The 16,031-nt window shown below is 46.3% G+C and overlaps 2 protein-coding genes, 1 non-coding gene and 3 pseudogenes across 3 annotated transcripts in view; 3 read left to right on the top strand and 3 right to left on the bottom strand.

The window, feature by feature from the left end:
- Positions 1-971, top strand: part of LOC110288093 (prostaglandin G/H synthase 2-like) — a 13,465-nt gene extending 12,494 nt beyond the window's left edge. Inside the window, exon 6 of the mRNA XM_021154541.1 lies at positions 463-971. Within this exon, the coding sequence (XP_021010200.1) occupies positions 463-971 (509 nt within the window). The remainder of the gene's footprint in view (positions 1-462) is intronic.
- The window catches only part of LOC110288092 (prostaglandin G/H synthase 2-like), a gene marked incomplete at its 3' end in the record, with an annotated part of 24,662 nt that extends 21,131 nt beyond the window's left edge, over positions 1-3,531 (bottom strand). The window contains exons 1-2 of the mRNA XM_021154540.1: positions 3,486-3,531; positions 2,536-2,658 (exon numbers count right to left, since the gene is read on the bottom strand). Of these exons, the coding sequence (XP_021010199.1) occupies positions 2,536-2,658; positions 3,486-3,531 (169 nt within the window). The remainder of the gene's footprint in view (positions 1-2,535; positions 2,659-3,485) is intronic.
- Positions 3,306-3,412, top strand: LOC115030293. Its single transcript, XR_003835880.1, has one exon. It is a non-coding gene; the product is annotated as a U6 spliceosomal RNA (small nuclear RNA).
- Positions 3,532-7,345: 3,814 nt separating the features above from the next.
- On the top strand, positions 7,346-7,877 carry LOC110288094 (annotated as a pseudogene).
- Positions 7,878-10,014: 2,137 nt separating this feature from the next.
- Positions 10,015-12,821, bottom strand: LOC110288091 (annotated as a pseudogene).
- A 940-nt stretch (positions 12,822-13,761) lies between these two features.
- LOC110288095 lies at positions 13,762-14,553 on the bottom strand (annotated as a pseudogene).
- Positions 14,554-16,031: the final 1,478 nt, after the last annotated feature.

Raw genomic sequence — 16,031 nt, 5'->3', positions numbered from 1 at the left:
TCCCTATGAAAGCTTGGCCTCCACAAGCCAGTTATCCCTGTGGTAACTTTTCTGACACCTCCTGCCTAAAACCCAAAAGGTCAGAAGGATCCTGAGGCCCAGCTTTCCTGGTCTGTATTCCTACTGAAAATCAAGATCAAGGGAGCTTTTGCCCTTCTGCTGCAGGGGAAGTTTCTGTCTTCTCTGCTAGGAGCTGGCCTAGGGGAGTGGTCACCTGGAAAACCGTGGCTGGCGGTGTGTGAGTAGGGTGGGGGTAGTTAACACCAACGCCAGGCTCCCCGGACGCCCCCTCACTTGGGAGACGGCGGGAGGGGGAAAGAACACCCCCCCACCAGCGCCCCGCTGCTCAGTCAGGGGAGGGGAGGCCGGGGCCCTTGGCAGCACCAGCCTGGCTCCCGGGGAGCGACCGCCAAGCACGCCACAGCTGGCGCGATCCACTGGAAGTGCGGGACTCTCGTACAGAGTTGCCAGTGCGGCAGCTCCTGGAGTGTCCACCGCCACCACTACCGCCCCCCCCACCCCCACCCGGGCTACTGGTTCCTCTATCTCCGGACCGCAGCGGGTTGGACCCGCCGCTCCGGAGCCCCCGCCGCGCTCACCCCCATCCCCGCCGCAAGGAGAAGGAACGGACAAATGCGAAAAGTGGACGCGACTACGCGGGGGACAACAGGGCCCTGAAGAGAAAGGGGAGGGCTGACCCTGGAGGAAAGGAGGGTTTTTCCATGGGTGTGGGAGGGGACGGCGGAGCACGCCCAGCCCTGCTTCAGTCCCCAGCTAGATCGACACAGCCCTCAGAACCAATCCCCATCCCGAAGCTAAGATTCCGGCTTGCCGACCTCCCCAACCTACATTGTTCCAATATGTCAGAGGCTCTTCACCCTGGAGTCCTGCTGCAGACCTGGGTAAGGCCAGGCGCGAGATCCACACCCTCTCCCCAGAATTTTCAAGTGCCAGCAAGAGCTCACCTGTAAGGCCTGAACAGCAACCCTTTCCAAGGCAAGGCCCCTCTCTAGGGGCCAATCCAGTCCAGGGCGCCCTACCCTTCACAAAGAAAAGATAACTCTACCCTGGCGCCCCCCCCCCCCCGGACTCTCCGGGATGGCCTGCTGTCTGTCCCTTCGGAATGGCACTCGCCCATCTCTCAGGACAGACTGACCCATGTTCAACTGCTGTTCACATGGAACCCCTCTCCACCTCGGCCTTCAAAGTTCTGGTTTGAATACCTGCTACCACCACCAAAATCTGGAACTGCAGTGGCTCCACCTGGGCCAGCGCCCTAGACTTCAAGGCTCACTGCAGGGGCCTCCCACTCTTCTCAGCACAGCTTCTGGCGGCCCTGACTCTGCGGGGGGCGAAATCTGATGCGCAGAGGTGGGGGAGCCGACCGGAGCCGACACCCAGCACTCCGAACCCCGAGAGATGCGCACCCTGGGCCACTCCGACTGCCAGTGATGGCCGGGCATGGGCCCCGAAGCTCCAGCACCATCCATCCCCAGGGCTAGCCAATTAAGCATGTGAGCCTCATGGCCACGGTCCTGCCATCCACGCCAACCAACACCATTTCTCGGTCAGATGAATGTAGATATAGCTCGCCTCAACCCAGCGCTCGGCACGTCCCTTAACGCCAGCTCTGCTCGCCAAAAGTGGCCCATGATGCACTCGCACTCCACGCCCGTCTGCACGTCAGCGAGCCGGGCCTCCCACCCATGCAAAGTCTGAGAATAGGTTGATATCAACGTCTTCGCCCCAAGACCTCCAATCACCCGCTCCACCGGACAAAACTGTGGGCCCCCAGTCTAGTGTGAAAGCGCCAGCCATCCTTAGGGAAACCTCAGAGGGAACCAGCCACCAGATGGCTCGCCCCTCGCCCCTACAGCCAGGTCGGACGACCAACCTGCAAGCCAGGACCGCCATGAACCTCCACCAGAGCCTTCCCTGGCTTTGCCCTGCTCAGGCATAGTTCACCATCTTTCAGGTCCCAAAGCATGCACTCATGCTCCACCTCCCCGGTGCGGCAGGCGAGAAGGGCCAGTGGCAAGCCCTCGGTTTACCTGAGATCCCATCTTGGGCCCTGGGACAGGGCCCCTCATCTTCATTGTGCCACCACGGACCTAGGACAGGCCTCCGACCCGCCCACGCCCCAGAACCCTTGGTCTGTGCCCCAAGACTGGCCAGGCAGGCAGCCTATATCACTGACCCCGTGAGCTTGGTCTCAACCCCACCCTTTGAACAGCCCAACACAGGCGACCAACATCTTCCCCTCCCGCCCAGAGGACTCAAAGAAGCCAGGGGGGCCCAGACTTTCTTTTAAAGCCATTTTCAAGCCCAGCAAAAGTATTACCTAGGAAAAATAAATCGCCAAACAAGGCTCTTTTTTCCTGGTTACCTCATGTATGTCCAGACAATATGAATTGAATAGATAAGGAATTAACGAATACAGGCTCATTCGATATGCAAAATAAAACTCTATAGATGTTATTATTTCTTCTCAACTGTGATTGCTGTTACCAAAAAGAAGTGAGAAGAAAAACTTACGTATAGTACAGTTTTCACCGCAGAATCCAGTCCAGGTACAGTCACACTTACACTGGTCAAATCCTATGCTCATATATTCCCCGCGGTTTTGACATGGATTGGAACAGCAAGGATTTGCTACATTAAAAAAATAAGATATCCTCTCAGTTACTCTTGGTTGTCCTCATCTTAACTTAAGGATTTAATTCTGTCACTATAGGTCAACTTTAAAATAAGTTTGACAAATACACAGGTAGACCCAGAAAAAAAAAAAGGTCTTTATTTTAATTTAGGCTGTCTCATCAAATGATTGTAATGTGAAAATAGCAAGCAACTTTGTATTCTTAAGCAAGAAACACAGAGGACCTAACTTCATAGTTCGCATTACCAACGTTAATGCTCAAAATAACTTGGACACACGGACTAGAATTATTAAGTATCCCTTTAAATATTAAAATGGATCGACATTTGTCAAAATTTAGTGTAAAGAAAATCAAATTAAAACAGTCAAGTTTTAACATTTTGAATATACTTTTAAATATGTATTCTGGATTTTTCTGTGGGTAGAAGAGCTCCAACAGGTATTCAAAGCAACCACTATTGTTCAGTTGCCCACACACATGCTTTTCACAAGTATCGATCAGATTGTCTAACCATAATGACAACCTGTAAGCCTATTGGTTTTTAGCAAATGAGAAACCTGAAAGTGGGTTGCAGTTCCTCAGGACTTAAGCAGTCCAGGATCTTTGCCAATACACAGCCAGTCCCACACTGCTAGAAAGGGGGTCTGAGTGCTCACTTTGGCAGCACATATACTAAAATTGGAATGATACAGAGAAGATTAGCAGGGCCCCTGCGAAAGAATGACAGGCAAATTCCTGAAGTGTTCCATAATTTTTTTTTTTTTTTTTAAAGAAAGAGTTCTGAGTCTAAGGAGTCCAAGGGAGCCTCGGGGCTCAACTCAGCTGCCTGGCTGAGTGCCAGGGCGGCACAGAGCAGCACAGCTCTAAAGAGCATCTCAGAGGTGGCAGCTGTGGTGGCAGAGGAGCTGGCAGGACTCAGTGCTGAGTTCCTTCCTGAGCAGAATCCAGATTGACTCCTGAAGCTCTTAGCTTGCAGTTTGACAACTGGCTGCTAATGGGGAGAACCTTGCTTTAAGTATGTAAAGCTGACTCAACTGACTTTTTTTTTTTTTTTTTTTTTTTTTTTTTTTTTTTTTTTTTTTTTTTTTTTTTTTTTTGGTGGCTGTGTTTTTCAGCCTCCGCTTTCCTCATCCCCACCAACTTTTCCCGGAAGCTTCAATGAGTTGCTCAAGAACCGCTGAGGTAGACTTTTACCCAGGCAAATGAGAGATGAATCAATCCCAGAAGCTGCCCTTGGCTGCCCTAGGTAATGGTGCCAAGAGAGCTGTACCTCCCTCTCCAGGCGCCCTATGGTTCACTGTGTTTGTGCCCAGTCTGGCTATCTTTGGGGTTTCTGGTTTCCTCCCAGTCCAGCATCCAGTGGGGGCCTAGAAGCTCAAGAGTGTCACAGCTTCCCCTTCCAGGATCTGAGGTCCTAACTAAGGAAATCCCCTTCCCTCACTCCACTGGGGCACAGTCTGTAGTGCTCCCTGCTCAGAGCACACACACAGCTACCGGTTTATTTAATTTCTTCTATTTTTAATGAAATGAGTGTCCTCTGTCAGGGTCCACATCTGTACTGGTGGAATTAGGTTGAAGTCTTTCATGGAACTGCCCTCCGGGTTCTGCAGTTCCAGGAGCCCCGGGCACTCGCCTTTCCCAGGGACAGATGCTAAGTGTCCACAGCATTGCTTTAAGGTATTTTCCCCCTGCTGTTGCATAGCTTTATCATTTTGATCAGCAACTCTTTTGGCGGGACGTTTTCAAATGTACCTTTTAAAAACTTTTTCTGTCCATGTTTACATGAAGGTATGTTATGGCAACAGATCAAAAGGTAATAGCTATTTTTCCATAACTAGCCTTATTCTCGCTAACCTTTAAAAAATTCACTTCATTTAGAAACAGTGTTTGATAAAAAAATATTTGCCTAGAGAGGTGATGTTTTTGATAGTGTTGAATATCTTCCTACTGTGTTTGTGTTGGCCGTGGAGGGGGTGTGAGGATGGAGTAGCGAAAAGGAGCAAAATAAGAAAAGTAGGATAGCGTAGTGGTCAAGCTTGTTTCTCCTGGGCGCACTCTTCCGAGGATATTTTGGCTGCCTCCGGAGCTGCAGGGTCTTGGGCCGCCAGAAGGTGGGTGACGTTCGGATCTTCTTCTTTTTGTGGCTGTGGACACCTTTCAGCACTGCTTTCTTAGCTTTCAAGGCCTTCGCTTTGGCTTCGGCTTTGGGAGGGGTAGGAGCTTCCTTCTTCGCTTTCAGCGCATCAAATTCCCACTGACCACTGAGTCAGCCATGAAGAAAATAGAGGACAACATTCTTGTGTTCATTGTGGATGTCAAGGCCAACAACCATCAGATCAAACAGGCTGTCAAGAAACTCTATGACATTGATGTGGCCAAAGTCAATACCCTGATAAGGCCCGACGGAGAGAAGAAGGCATATGTTCGCTTGGCTCCTGATTATGATGCCCTACATGTTGCCAACAAGATTGGGATCATCTAAACTGAGTCCAGATGGCTAATTCTAAGTATACACTTTTTTTTCACCATAAAAAAAAAAAAAAAAAAGAAAAAGAAAAGGAGGAAACTAGAAAAATTCAACTAAATTGTATATTCTTGGCATGGATGTATTAAAAAAATGACACAGAATGTGAAATTACACTATATTCTCAGGAAAGTTGAGTCAGGAAAATGGTTTGAAGCAGGCGGGGTAACACAGCACGACCCCTGCTCAAAACAAAACAGAACAAAACAAAACAAAAATGAAAGGAGAGAAATCCAAATGGGGGAATCAAATCGACCATGAAGGAGTCTAAGCAGATCTCTGGGGCTTCCCTGGTCCACAGAGCAAGTTTCAGGACAGCCAGCTATACACAGAGAAATCCTGTCTCACAAAAACTAAAAGAAAAAAGAAAACATTACAAAATCAAAGTGAGGGGGAAAACAGGGCATAGAGAATAATCACCTTCAGACTACTTGACATTTAAAGACATTAAACATAATCATAGAGGAAATGCAATTAAATCATCTGTATGGTTCAGTTGTTTGATTTAATCTGTAACCTCAAATGTAAGGAGAGCTCCATATACTATGGAATGACAGGAGAACTCAGGAAGAAACTTAGACCTGGAGGACAAGAGCAGTTTTGAAAGGAAGTCCAAATAAGGACATAAGGGAAAAGTATCTTGTAATTGGCTGCTTTTGAGAAGTCTGGGATGCCAGGGCACACTGTACAGGCACAATTGGAATACTGGTTACAGGGGAATATTAACTGTCCCAAACCAAATCAAGATGGTTCAAACTGTTCTCTATGGCAAAGCACAATGGTAATGAGGCTCCTTAATAAGATGTTTATTATATAGCAAGTGTAGTGATGAACTGTGAGGAATTTTGGTGTTTCTCTGTACATTTGGGCACATATTTAAGTGTCTGTTATAGAAAATATATTTTGTTAGTATATGAAAGATTTTTGAGATTCTAAAAAAGGAGAATAAGGAAATGTACTAACACCTACGAGAACATTCTGTTGAGTTTTACTGCCCTCTTCTGCTGCTTGAATTTTCAGCAACTTTTTTCTCCTAAGATGCTAGGTAGATTGTTAGGTAGATTTTCGTTCTAATTTTATAATGCTGTTATATAAATAAACATGCAGTGTTGATATTCAATTTAAATTTCATGCATGCACTGGAAATAAGTGACATTTTTGTTTTGTTTTGGGTTTGGCTTTTTATTGATTTTTTTAAACATTTTTCTTTTTTCATTTTTTTAAAGATTTATTTATTTATTATATGTAAGTACACTGTAGCTGTCTTCAGACACTCACTCAGATCTCCTTATTATATGGTTGTGAGCCACCATGTGGTTGCTGGGATTTGAACTCCGGACCTTCAGAAGAGCAGTCGGGTGCTCTTACCCACTGAGCCATCTCACCAGCCCTTTTTATTGATTTTTAATTCTTTTTCTTTTCCTTGACACAAGTTTCTCTGTGTAGTCATGGCCATCCTGGAGTTCACTCCACAGATGGAGCTAGCTGGCCTCAAACTCAGAGATTCGCCTGCCTCTGCCTCTGACATGCTGGGCTTGAAGACTTGTACCACCACCACCTGGTAATAAAGGACATATTCCTTAATTTAAGCAATATCCCATTCATGAGGCAACAAAGAGAAAGTTAAAAGTACAAGGAAAGCTATATTGTGGTAATAGAGGAAAAGAAGAATAGTTTTATTTGTTTTTATACAGCATTCTTTAGAGGAAAGAAATGTAGAAGTAATAAAGAGGAATAGTGCATTTGATAGCAGTCAGTTCTTCAAGGATAGGTACAGTGATCCTTATGGACACTTTATAACAATGGAGCCTCCATACACATGAGGGCAGAACAATAAAACTGCAGGGGGGAAGAGATGGTGCGCCCTTCACCAGAGATAGGCAGTTGTATGACTGATAATCACAAAGCAGATAGCTGAGGTGAGCACAACTGTAAGTCAGCTGGCCATGATCAACATCCAAGGCTGTGCCATTCAAGAACAGCAATATAAAGTCTCTTCTAAGTTACATGGAACATATACTTAAAATAGGCCAGGGAGGCACTCCGGGCTCGATTCGGCAGGCGGCGGCCGCTGTGGCGGCGGCTGAGACGGCAGGGGAAGGCGGCGCCGGCCCGGCCCGGAGTCCCGCTCCCGCGCCATTTCGGACCCGGAGCGAGCGCGGCGGGAGCCTGAGGCGCGGCGGCTCCGCAGCGCGGAGAGAGGCCTGCTGAAAATGACTGAGTATAAACTTGTGGTAGTTGGAGCTGGTGGCATAGGCAAGAGTGCCTTGACGATACAGCTAATTCAGAATCACTTTGTGGATGAATATGATCCGACGATAGAGGACTCCTACAGGAAACAAGTAGTAATTAATGGAGAAACCTGTGTCTTGGATATTCTAGACACAGCAGGTCAAGAGGAGTACAGTGCAATGAGGGACCAGTGCATGAGAACTGGGGAGGGCTTTCTTTGTGTATTTGCCATAAGTAATACTAAATCATTTGAAGATATTCACCATTATAGAGAACAAATTAAAAGAGTAAAGGACTCTGAAGATGTGCCTATGGTTCTGGTAGGGAATAAGTGTGATTTGCCTTCTAGAACAGTAGACACGAAACAGGCTCAGGAGTTAGCAAGGAGTTACGGGATTCCGTTCATTGAGACCTCAGCAAAGACAAGACAGGGTGTTGACGATGCCTTCTATACATTAGTCTGAGAAATTCGAAAACATAAAGAAAAGATGAGCAAAGATGGGAAAAAGAAGAAGAAGAAGTCAAGGACAAGGTGTATAGTTATGTGAATAGTTTGTACTCTTTCTTAAAGCACACTTAAGTAAAAGTGTGATTTTTGTACATTACACTAAATTATTAGCATTTGTTTTAGCATTACCTAATCTTTTTTTTCCTTCTGTTCGTGCGAACTGTCAGCTTTTATCTTAAATGCTTATTTTAAAAGAACAGTGGAAACCTTCTTTTTTCTAAGTGCCAGTATTCCCTGGGTTTGGGACTTAAACTAGCAATGCCCGTGGAAGAGACTAAAGACCTGAGACTCTGTCTTGGGATTTGGTGCATGCAGTTGATTCCTTGCTAGTTTTCTTACCAACTGTGAACACTGATGGGAACCAGAATAATGAAGCTTCTGACCATGCCTGCTCTGTGTTCCATCTAGTCATCAAATGGATTCATTAGTAATCGCAGCTTCACTTGAGACTTAGGGGGTCACAGACTTAGGGCTTCCCTTTGATTCACGTCCAGCATGTCCTAGAGTTTATCATCCTTCAGGAGTGTAGGCAGACTGTTCACAAAGGCTTTCTCTAGCTTTCCACTGCTATTAATCTGACTGAGGTGTCAGATCCCCCGGAGGTGGAAGGGAAGTCACCAGCTGTGTCAGGAGCAGGTACCATGCAGTCACCTCACAGTGACCCCATGACACTGGCTTTGAAGAACACCTTAAGCTCATTTCAGTACTCAGGAAGCAGTGGGAGGCCATTACCTCAGCACAAGGTTCTCTTCCAGTGCATCTGCAGGTTTTCAGTCAACTGCAGTGTTCTAATAATATTAAGTTAATACCCAGGAAGTTAAGTTTCTTTGGAAACTATAGGCACTATGGGGGAAAAGCTTAAGACAGCAGGGATCCCGTCAACACCTGCTCCAGCCCTGCTCTCCTGCTCCTCTGTGTGTGCACCAGGTTCTATCTAAAGTCAAGCAAACCGAGATGGCTTTTCATCTTTAATGATGCTGAGGAGGGGAAGCTCTTGAGTGCACTCTTGGAGAAGATTCGTACATCACGCTCCAGAGTCTAATCAGGCCCTCACAACTGACTGTGGAGGTAATGGGGAATTCCTCAGATTGAACAATTTGTTTATAAAAGCTACACAGATTTCAGAGTTATGTAAAAACCCTAATGATTTCCAAAATAACCTTTATCTTTGATACAAAAATAAAGATGCTAACTCCTTTAGTTCAGTGTCCCACGATAACCTTTAAACCAGCAACAAGTCTGGGCTCAAAAGCTGCTCTTTGTTCCTGGTGGAAGTGAGAGTGATGGGAGCCTTGTCCAGCAGAGCCTGTGCTCTTCATGAATGGTGCAATTACACAGGGTAACAAGGAGTGGCCTTGGAGCAGGGTGGTGGCTCCTTTAGAGGGCATCAGAGGGCCCTCTAGTGACTGTGGAGGGGAGCAGATGCGAAGATGACTGCTGAGACAGTCATAAAAACAAAAAAAGTCATGAGTGGTCATAAAAGAAAACTTGGGGAGGGGACGCTCTTTTGGTTGGCCTATTTACAATTAGGTAACTATATTTCAAATACTTTAAACCTGAGTAACATTTATAATTTATGCTATATGAAAGCTCATAGCCACAGGTCACACTGGAATCCCTCTGTACAGTACCTGTGCTTTCTTTCTTTCTTTCCCCAGTCTTCCTCCCTCGTCAATTCAAAATTTCTTGAGTGGTCACGAACATGCAACACTAAGAGAAGTGCGCCAGGCCCTTCAGGCGCACTGTCAACAGGAGTGGGTAGAAACAGGTCTGCGCTCTCAGCTTCTGCTTCGACAACTCTCTACATTCTGCGCGTTGAACATTGGCTCTCGTTCCTTCGCCTTCGGCCTCTCAAGACGACTTCCCAGCTGCTGAAAGATTCAGCAATAGTTTACTGTGCACCAAGAGGCTTGGAAGAGTGGCACCGCTGCTGGGGGCCGGGGCTCCTGCCTGCTGAGGCGGGGTGTTAGTGAACACTATGCGATGGCACCGTAGTCCCTGGTGGGCTTTGGGATCAACGGCTTGTCCTTTGGTCCAGAGGTCCAGTATTGTGACATACTATCACAATACTCAGTGATAAAGTCCCTGCTGCTTTAGTACGTCAGTTTTGAAGCTCTGGTTGTAGCAAGGACTCTCAGTCAGTGTGGATGCAGCTTTTCTAAACAGAAAATTGTTTTCACCTATCATCAGAACCAGTTCCAGCTGCTGGAAGCCCTGGAGTCTGGCAACATCTTTGTCCTCCCGCCCCCCGCCCCCCCCCAAATCTTTTTCCTTTCTTAACAGAGTGTTTGTTGGTTAACTTTCTTATCTTTTCCACTTGGTCTGGATTAACACCCAGCTCACAGCCACTCATTCTGGGCAGGTCTTGGTGAGTTTCTGTCGATCCAGTTCAATTTCAATGAAGTCATTTTCACGAAGAGATGGATTCTGAATCCTCACCTTGAGTACCAGCTCTTGCATATTAAATGGAAATGCTCTGGTGAAGAAAAATGGCTGGAATGCTGGCGCTGGGCCTACATACATCCATTCTGAGGCTCCAGAGACACCCGGGGGCTTGGATGGGACAGTGAACAGGGAGCAGTTCTGACCCACTGGTGGCTGACAGAGAGGACCAGGTTTTGTGCTTTCTGGTGTTCTAAGTATGTCAGAGGGGGCAGAAATATCGCCATTCTGGACCAGTGCCAAAGAGCTGTGGTTCCTAGGAAAGGCCCCTAGCAGAGGGGTTCTGTGGTGGGAAGCAATGGAGGTGAGCCATCTGCAGGAGGTGACACTGGAGGTGGGGAGGGGCCCCCATTCTGCAATTGGGTGGAGTCTTCTGTTGCAGGGGTGGAGATAAAAGGGAAGGCTGGGTTGGCCAGATAGTTTAAAAAAAAAGGGGGGGCATTCTGATTCCTGCTTCAGCTGGGGGATAGCTTCATCATCATCAGCTTCTTCCACTCCCATAATCTTCCTGATTTCTCTCCTTGATGTTAACTGTACCCACATTTCTCCTTTTGTTGTAAGAATCTCTCTGTCAGCTCCTGACTGTAGCAGGTAGGACACCACCTGTCCACGGTTGTGCTTATATGCCCAGTGTAAACAGGTCCAGCCATTGACCTCATTTTGGGAGTTCACATCCACCCTGCTCTCCACCAGTTTCTGCACCTCCCGAACATCCCCTAAGGCCTCTGCCTCCTGCAGCCTCTCCTACTGCTCCTTCTGCTCTAGGAGTGCGCTCGTCTTCCCCAGGGCCCCGGGTTCTGGGCCGCTGAGCCCTGAGCCTGTCTACTCAGTTGCTGCCTCTGTGGCCTGCTCCTGGCCATGGGGAGGGAGTGGAGGGCTCGCCCGCCCCACTCATGCCTCTGCCCGCACTGGGCCAGGGAGGGGCCTTGTGCTCCCGCCCACCCATAGACAGATCCATAGCTGCTTGTGGTCCTCAGGCCCAGGCCTCCTCCCTTGCCGCGCCTCTGAAGGCAGGCTCAGGGAACCCTATTTGGTGTCAAGTGTATCCTTTAAAAGAAAAAAATGAGGAAAAAGTATACAATGATGTAGGTGTTACAATTAAAATTCATTCCTTAATTTTTTTATAGATACCTAAAGAATGAAAGTTCTTCATTTAGTAAATAAATAAATGAATGAATAAATGGTTGCAATGGTGTGGGGAGATTGCTCAGTTGTTAAGGTCACTTGTTGATCTTGCTGAGGAACCTGGGATCTCTTCTCAGCACTGAAATTATGGATGGTTTCAATCTACCCTGAGATTGCTGGGACATAACAGATCCTCTCTAAGAGAGACCTGTACTCTTATTCCCTGAGCCATCTATCTCGCTCCTTCTCTTATGTTTAGACACAGAGCGTCACTCTGAAGCCTACACTGGACTCCAACTCCTAGTAAACCTCCTGACTCAGTATTGTGATTATAATACTTTTTTTCTCCTGTTACCCTGAGAGTTATCCTTAAGCATTTTAGAGTTTTAAGCCAAAGATGGCTTGTCCATTTTCTTTTACTAAAAATAATTGCTTGTGATGAAATGGTGAACAGACAGGAAAGAGAAAGAGAACATGTCACAAAGAGAGATCATGACTTGACCCAGGTCATATAGAGAAGAGAAATTACACAATTGCAGAAAGTAAAGTAATGGAAGTATAGTGCTATAATTTACTGGAAAGGAAACCGAAGACAAGCAGAGTAGATGAGGGAGGAGGGTGGAGAGGGTTTGAAATGAGATCTGCTTTGGTCATGCTGCATATGACTTATCACTAAAGTGTTCAAAGGATATATGCATCCCTTTAGATATTGACATTGGAACTCAGATAAGACTACCAAACAGAGACATAAATGCTTCTATCATTTGGGTAAATTGGGCATAGAAAGAAAAGAATGTCAAAAAGAAAACAAAAGGCCATTTTGGAGAAAAAAAAAACCAAAATGGTAGAGGGAAAGAAGATCTTTTTATTTTTGCCTGGCAATAAATATTTTTATTTATTTATTTATTTGTTTGTTTGTTTATTTATTTATTTATTTATTTAGCTTTATTCTTAAGATGACAAATAAGTTTCAAGTTTATTTCCTTTTTTTTTTTTTTTTTGTATTTAAATACAAAGCTAAGCCACAAACAGGTACAACCAAGACATTTTTATCTCACAGTTACACCCTCCTGTCAGATCCTCCTCCAAGTCTGACCACTGACTGGGCTAGCAAAGGGTGCGGGTAGCACCATCATGAGCCTGGGAGATGGGGGTGTCGGGGACAAGGGTAGTTTCTTATACCTGGCTCCTGAACCCCAGGCCCCTGGACTGAAGGCGAATGGTGAGTTCTCCCCAGGGAGGGAGAAGGAAGCCACCTACTCTTGCTCTCACAGGTCAAAACTGAAGCATCATCCTGGTTCTCGGCTGCCAGGTACCCTAGTGCCAAGCACATCAGGTGTCTGGTGCCTGATGCTCAGGGGTGCTAGACTGACAGCTGACAGCATCTTCACGGGATACCAGGAGTTCAGCCTTGACAGCAGGTAGAGAACTTCCCGTGCAGCAGAACTGGGGTTGGGGAGGGGGGGGTGGGCTTAGTAATTTCCGGTCCCACTACAAAATCTCACTTTTGATTAGAATAGAGTACCATCTCAAATCTTCTCTACACAAACCAGCCAGCCAAGCCAAAAAATAATAATAAACCCCAGAAGAAAAGAAAACCACATTAATTTCACTCCCTTCAAAACCTATATACCCGTTAAGTTGTTTTCTGTGGGTTTTTCTTTTCCATTTTTTTTTATTTTTAAAAAATGTTTTGTTTTTATTATTTTTTAAAATAAATTCAGTGTTCACATTTCTATAAAGAATTAATGCAGTTTCAGGAGACCTGCCCTTCTTGAGCAGGAGAACAGTGCTTTTCCCAGCCCGCCTCTAGTCTGACTGTCTACCCTGTTGCTTCAAGGTGCCTGGAAAAGACGTAAGCCTGTGGAAGAGGTCTTTTTTCCTGGCCGGGCCTCCGAGCCCCGGTCTCAGTTAACTTTGGAGAAAGCAGAGGCCCAGCTTCCCAGTTCATATTCAACACCATTCTCTAAAACCTGTGCAGAGTCTTACACTGCACGGGAAGCACAAATGTTCAGCTTGTATGCAAAAAGGTACAAAAATAACTAGAATATAAAAGTTTTGGTAATATAAGGGCATCTGTTCAAGTCCACCTTGGAAACCTGTAACAGATATTTAAATACTACATGAAAAGGCATCTTTAATATACTTTTAAAAAACATTTGAAGTAATTAGCTAAGAGTAAGTGTGTGTGTGTGTAAAAAATTCATTTCCCTTTGAGGGCACTTTGTCCTTTGAAGGAGGCAGGGTGGCAGGGAGGCAGGGAGGCCACGTGGTTAGTGCTTCAGCCAAGGGTAGGCTTTGATGGAGGCCTTGCACTTCGGTCCCCATAGTCATACAGGGGCTCCTCCCCAGCTGAGATGTCTCGGAGGGGAGGCGATGAGGATGAAGTGAGGCACGCCATCGATGTCCTGCAGTTTGGTCTGGCAGTTCCCACACTTACTGTGATTGATGAGTCTCTCCAGGCGGTTCGTTTCTGGAGTGGCATCCACGCAGTAGGTTTTACTCAGATACTGAAAATAGAACATGTAGCAGCCCGTGGAGGGGTCCTGTGCGTACAGAGCCTCCCACTCCTTGGCATTGGTGATTTCAATGAGGTCCCCATGGTATTCTACCACAAAGTCTTCTCGGAGAACTGCTTGATAGCGACACCCCCGCCTTTCCCATCAATTAGATCGATCTTCACGCCTTTTTCTTCCCGCTCTCAATCAGTCTATTTTCTTCCTTCCCTCAGACTGCAGCTCAGCTTTGCTCTTCAGGGAGCTCCTCCGCACAGGGTAGAAATCGGTGAGTTTTCTATTCTGCTGGGATTTCCGAGAGACCTGCTTGCCCTTGAGGGGCTTTTTCAGGGCTTGCTTAGCGACTGCTACATAGATCTTTGACTGCCCAGCAAACACGTTCTCCTGCAGCCCGACTAGGCCCATGGCAGTGCGGCCGGCGCCCTCGCCCTCGCTGCGGCCGGGCCACCAGCGCTGCCGCCTCCTCTGCTGCTGCTGCCGCCGCCACCAGCGCCGCCGCTGCGCTCCGGGAAAGGGCCGGCGGCGCCCAAAGGCGCCCGCTTCGTCCATGGCCCGCAGCAGGCCGGGCGCTCGCGCGCGCCGCAACCGGGGCCCTGAGCCGAAAGAAGATTCTTAAAGGATAAATAGACATACGGGGAGATGGGGAGAAATGCCATAGAAATGTATAAAAATTATACAAGGCAAGGAAGGGCAACTTGGAAGAAGAGTACTTGTCTAGAGTGTGTGAGGACTTAGCCTTGATAGCCAGCAATAAAAAAAGAAAGTACATTACCAGTAACATTTACTGCTGATAAATTAAACGCTGGGCTACTTTCTTTTCCCGTTGCTTTGATAAAACATTACAACAAAAGCAGTCGAGGGAGATGGGGGTTATTTCAGCTCACATTGCAAGAGTCTTGTGATAGAACCTAGTGGGGAAACCCCCACTCAATTCCGGATTCGGCGTGCACCCAAAAAAATCAATAAGGACCATCTTGATGTAATTACATGAGGTCATTTAATTACGGAGCTCCGGACCACATGCATCCCACACAGGAGATAACAGATGTCGGCCAACGAGGCTCGAAAGCTAGGGGTTTTTATGGGGTAAGGGGCTTAGGGGTGTGGAATTCAGCATAGCGACACACTATTGGCTTATTCAAACATCAGCAGAAAAATTACATGTACGTGCAGGGTGTCAGAGTTCTGTGAGTTGTTGACTCAGTTCAGATAGCCCTGTTATGTCTTTACATTGCTCTTTATCTTATGGTCAAGCTGTTCCCCGGAATGTTTTAACTACGGGGGCATATCCAGGTTTGTTTTTCTTTTTTCTCAGCCCCAGGCAGCCTCTAGGCTCACAAACAACCAGCAATTTTTGAGTACTTTATATGACTTACATGTCTTGAAATTTCATCTTTCTTTCAAAGGCAGAGGAGTTGGAGCAGCCAGTGCTTAGAGGAGCTGGTCATGTGGCATCCATCCTCAGGATTCAGAGGGCCGTGGATTTCTGAGTACAGCTCACTTTCTCTATTTATGTAGATCCTAGTTCTCATCCCAAGGAATGATGCCATCCACAGTGGTCAGGTCTTGCCACTTCAGTCAACTCAGTCAAGATTGTCTCCTCATAAGAATGCTCAGAAACCCATCTCCAAATTGATTTTATACCTTATCAAGTGAATCACTGAGATTAATCACCACAAGATCTATAAAACTGTAACAATCTATTGTATATTTCAGCGTATTTTCTTCTGTGTTTTAAGTATGTTGGGTTTAATTGCTTTGTGTATATGCATATATTTAACTCTCAAAATAATCTATAGCTACTCAAACATGTAAACCATTGTAAATAATGGTATCCTTGTAGATTCTTAATAGATAAGAAAGTCATGCTTCATGAAAATATTTCAAACATTAAACAGTGAATTGTGATTGTTAGATAGGAGTCACACAAATACATTAATTTTAGAGCCACTGCACTGCAAAAGTTATGCTTAAAATCTTTATTTTGTGTGTGTGTGTGTGTGTGTGTGTGTGTGTGTGTGTGTGTG

This window comes from Mus caroli, unplaced genomic scaffold, assembly GCF_900094665.2.
Source record: "Mus caroli unplaced genomic scaffold, CAROLI_EIJ_v1.1 scaffold_6561_1, whole genome shotgun sequence".
NCBI classification, from domain to species: Eukaryota; Metazoa; Chordata; class Mammalia; order Rodentia; family Muridae; genus Mus; species Mus caroli.
Note: the sequence above shows the minus strand (reverse complement) of the source record. Positions and strands in the feature narration are given on the sequence as shown.